The following is a 5,089-nucleotide window of genomic DNA, read 5'->3' as shown; positions in this document are numbered from 1 at the left end:
TGACTGCCTGATGACTGACTGACTCTTTGCTTTCTATCACACCTGAAGTTGAAGTGTACGTCACAGAGGCCACACGCTTCCTGCTGTTATCTCTTCTTTAACAGTCAGACTGATGAAAGTTCACCGATTGGCTGAAATACGAGGACGGACGAAGTCGTTAAAATTGGTTAAAATTGCGCAATGTGTCCAAGAGTGAAATAGGTCAAAGCTAACAAAATAGAGCATCCAGACCTGAAGGGATATGAACCCTTTAGAACGGCTTTACTGTTTATTTGTATTTGTTGATGTTCTGTCTCACTGAACTTTCTGTTATTGTGATTATTTTGCTGCTTTGTCTCTCAAAGCTCTTTGTAAACTCTGTTTTTAAAGGTGCTATATAAATAAAAAGTTATTATTTTTATAAATATAAACGTACTTAATCAGTAAAACATTCTCTGCTTCTCTGAGGATTTGCTGCTTTTCTCTGTTAATTACTTTCAATTTGGCTGTTTCGGTCTGATAAATTAGATTATTTCACTTTATTTCACTTTCTCTGCTGGGACATATTAACACTGTAACACGAGTGTGTTTCACATTCAGTTTTATTTAGACGTCGGGGTGGTGATGACTTGTGTTTGTTGCAGTGAGTCAGAAGCTCAGTCTACATCAGCTTTAAGGCTCTTCACCATCATCACTATAGATACATATTCACATTTCTGTTTATTTATTATTCCCTGTTTTTAGGTTTTTACTATTCTTGCTGAGTCACTAAATAGATGCTGAGTCATACACCACGCAATGATAATATTACTGGTGTTACATTAATGTGATCACGTGACAGAGAGGTGGAAAGACAGATTTGGGATAAAGTAGTTGCATTATTTTAATTATTTTAATTATTATTTAATTTAATGTATTTTTTATTTTGGTTTTTAAGGATAATTTACTCAGGATTTTATTTTTATGTATTTTATTTAATTATTTTTAACTGATTTGGTGGTTTGCTCTTAATTAATGTAAAACAACATAAACTAAATAAAATGTATTTAAGCAACATAATAAAATATGACAGTCGAGCTGTATTTATAAAGCATCGTGTAAACAGACAATAAGAAGAAGTCTCTAGTAAATATTTGAATATATAACATTTTATTACCCATTCATTATTCATTGATTTGTTTACAATTCACAGACGTTATAAATATATTCATATATACTCACATTTATGTATTGACTTGTATTTCTATAATAGTTCTGTTTATTTTTAACAGTCACATGAACTCATGATTACTCATGAGTTCGTTCATAGATTATTTATTTATCTAGTTGCTTGGAGGTGTGTTGGTTCAACAAAGCAAATGGTGCGTAATTTGCGCCATGACGTCAGGACACACGTGCACACGTATCACTGCGTCAGTAGTGGAATATAAGCAGCTCTAACACGCATCATGGCTTCAGTACTCAGACAAGCAGCTCCGGTGGAGCTCACTACAGACCCTTCTCCGTCCTTCTACCGGCTGTTTTTATGCGTCACCTGTTCGGCTCCGTGCTCGTCTGGACGTGTTCTCTCTTCACGCTCTTTGCTCCCGGTAACATGGCTTTAAAAGGTGAGCTCCGGGTTTATTCTGTTTGTTCTTTAGGAGATTTAATATCATGTTTATATGTTGTTTATGAGCCTCTGAGTCCCGTTAAACTGCAACTAACCGATAACTTAACACGACTATAAATGGGATTGTGTGTGTGTGTGTGTGTGTGTGTGTGTATATATATATATATGTATGTATGTATGTATGTATGTATATAAAATGACAGCATGAAGCATGTTACAATAAAACAAACTACTTTTTACCCACTGATTAACGGATATGCCACTAATAATTTAACAAAAAGTTACATTGTGCCATATTAATAATAATAATACATGTTATTTGTATATCGCTTTAAAAGCTACTCAAATACACTTTACATGGTCAAAACAGAAACAATAGAAGTAATTACAATAAAAACAAAATAGATGACATCATAACGGAACAACACGAGGAAAAAGAAAAGTTGCTGTTTTTAAGTTTAATTTTCTTAAACGTTTTTACTGATGATGGCTGATTCAATAAGTGACTCAGAGAAGAAAAGCACCAAGAGGTGGAGCTGTCTAGACCTTCCCAGAAGGAAGAACTTTAATGTGTGTGTGTGTGTGTGTGTGTGTGTGTGTGTGTGTGTGTGTGGGGAGAGAGAGACATGTTTTTGGAAGGTGGCAAATTCAAAATCAAATTTTGGGAACTCAGATAAGCAGGACGGTTAAACTGTTATCAGGAAGAATATAAAGCTCCTATTGTTCCATAACTCAGCATCTGTTCAGGGCCACCGTAGAGACACGGGGTTAACTTGTGATGAAACTAAATTAAATAAAGTTTAAATTAAAATACTGTCCAAACTCCCATGACTGAGTTTTGACCACACTAAGGTCACGCTGCTGATGTTTTTCAGGGTCATGTATGTCTTGTTCCTCTTAATCAGATGTTCTTCTCACAATGTTGCTCAAAGTGAAGACTCGTGGTCACTAGGAATCATCATGACTCTGCAAAATCACAATCCCTCATTTTAACCATAAACACACAGAGCTGAAACAGACGGAGAATAATCTAAACCATTTTAAATTCATGCAGGAAAGCTTCTTAGTAGTTTGTTTCTCTGCAGCTCTTCATGAATGAGTATCTTTGGGTTTTGGACTGTTGCTCACTCACCAGAAGGTTCTTAAAGACTCAACCTTGATATAAATAGTAGTTAGTTTGCAGATTCCAGCTTCCTTTTACTGCTGAAGTACAATAAGCATCTCATGTTCTCAGTCCTGGAAGTCTGGTGTGAGTAGTTTTGAAGTTGAGCTAAAGTAGTTGAAACTCGTTCCTCCGTGTTTTCCCAGATCAACCTCAGGTGATTGGGTCGCGTCAGCCGATCGTAGCCGTCCTGGGCGATGACATCATCCTGCCGTGCCACCTGGAGCCTAAGTTCAACGTGGAGGGTCTGACGGTGGAGTGGTCGTTGCCCGACCTCAAGCCAGACCCCGCGGATCCGCTGAGCCGGGTGGAGTACGTGCACCTCTACAGGCACCGGCACGAGGTCCCGGACATGAAGATCCGGTCGTACGTGAGGAGGACGGCGTTGTTCACGGACGAGCTGAAAGACGGAAACATCTCACTTAAAATCTCCAACGTGACGCTGGCCGACCAAGGAAGATACCGATGTTTCATCCCCAAGTTAAACAGCCCAGTGGACCAGTCAGTGGTCCAGCTTGTTGTTGGTGAGTACGTGTGTGGGAGTCTCTGTTTGTATTTTCTATAGACTCAAAATTAGACATCTTTGAACCTCTAAGGATTGTTTAGTCAGCACTTTCTGCCTACTATAATCCTCTTTCTTTAATCTTGTGTTTTTTCAGCACCACAATCTGATAAAACCTCGACGACGGAGCCGGAGTTTTATACCAAACGTCTCCCAGATCCAGATCAGACCGACGCAGGTGAGAAAACCTTTGAGGAGAGAAACAAGAATCTTCAGCGTTAATAAAGTCTAGATGGTACCCAGACTTCAACCTCTAGTTATTTAAAGTGAAGTCAAAGCTTCATGTGTTAAAGCTGCATTCTCTCTAGTGTCCACCAGGGGGCGACTCCTCTGGTTGTATAGAAGTCTATGAGAAAATGACTCTACTTCTCTCTTGATTTATTACCTCAGTAAACATTGTAAACATGAGTTTATGGTCTCAATCTCTAGTTTCAAGTCTTCTTCAATACAGCATGATGTTCATTTAGAGTCCTTTGTTTCACCATCAGGTGGTCGGCTTCATCTAAACCTTCTGATCCCGTTGGTCGTCTTCGTCTCACTGACCCTGGCTGGTGGAGTCGGTGCTCGTTTCCTTCAACTACGTCAAAAACAAAATGTAAGAAAACAAAAACATTCTGTTTCTTCTTGAGTAAATCCTGACTGACTAAGACAGTTTATATTATTATTGTTCATAATTAAAATGTACGTTAATTATTCCCACAGCATCCGAATGATGACGTCGCTTCAACCAAACCACTCACGGTCTGAGGCGCCTTGCTCAAAGGCACGTTGGTAGTTAATGCAGAGCAGCACTCCAGCCTCAAGTGGACCCGACTGGATCGGTGAGGTCTTCACGATGGATCCGGATCGGTGAGGTCTTCACGATGGATCCGGATCGGTGAGGTCTTCACGATGGATCCGGATCGGTGAGGTCTTCACGATTGATCCGGATCGGTGAGGTCTTCACGATTGATCCGGATCAAGAAGTAAATCCTGGAGAGGACCTGTGCCGGAGATGGAAACCCTCTTTAAGCTGTGGACACGCGGTTCAGCAGCACGATCACTTTTCACCTCCAGGAGACGAAGAAAGAAGCCGAACTTGATGGAAGCGCCACTGTTGGCGTCATAGTTTCACCTCAGAGCCAGCTCTCACTGTGAGGGAATACGAGGTGTTGTTCTGGGCTTGTTGCTGTCGTAGACGACACATTCAGGTGTGTTGGTGACCTCCTCCATATTGTTTTATACGGCGCTGTGATGAGGAGTAAGTTCAGACTTTACCTCGTTAAGCTTTTACTCTCTGAATGAAAACACGCTGGAACTCATTTACACCCAAAGCCTGCGCTGTGTAGCGTTAGCGTGATGATCAGTGCACTGAGGTCAGAGGGATTACTGTGTCTGACTGTATGTTTATTAATAATGATGTAAGTGTTAAAGGTTACTGTTCACAAGAGTAACACAACAGACCTCCTGATACATGAAGTAATGCCGTTAGTGTTCCACTAAACGAGTAAATAACGTCAGTTAGCTTAGCATAATCTGACGATCCCTCATTTAATACGAACGCTGAAACACAAGGCTGCATGTCTCCATGTATGCAGACATGCGTTTTGGAAATGTGTACAGTAAATATATAATGACGACGTGTGAAACGTATTTAAAATGCAGAATTCAAACTGCAGTTTTTTGAAGACTAAACGCTCTACTTCCTGAAAGTGCCTTTGAGCAGGGCACCTTTACCTCACGATGCTATTTATCTATTTGAGCACTGAATATAAGAATCTCAAACGTGTATAGATCT

General features: G+C 40.0%; 1 protein-coding gene across 1 annotated transcript; it reads left to right on the top strand.

Moving 5' to 3' along the window:
* Positions 1-1,448: 1,448 nt before the first annotated feature.
* LOC116385665 (myelin-oligodendrocyte glycoprotein-like) lies at positions 1,449-5,089 on the top strand. Its single transcript, XM_031851325.1, has 5 exons — positions 1,449-1,586; positions 2,897-3,274; positions 3,410-3,490; positions 3,801-3,907; positions 4,015-5,089. Exons 1-5 carry the CDS (start codon positions 1,505-1,507, stop codon positions 4,057-4,059), a joined length of 693 nt encoding a protein of 230 aa, XP_031707185.1. The 5' UTR covers positions 1,449-1,504; the 3' UTR covers positions 4,060-5,089.

This window comes from Anarrhichthys ocellatus, unplaced genomic scaffold (assembly GCF_004355925.1).
Source record: "Anarrhichthys ocellatus isolate YVR2014 unplaced genomic scaffold, GSC_Weel_1.0 scaffold11, whole genome shotgun sequence".
In the NCBI taxonomy this organism is placed as follows: domain Eukaryota; kingdom Metazoa; phylum Chordata; class Actinopteri; order Perciformes; family Anarhichadidae; genus Anarrhichthys; species Anarrhichthys ocellatus.
The sequence above is the reverse complement of the archived record's forward strand: the minus strand, read 5'-3'. Positions and strand labels throughout refer to the sequence as shown.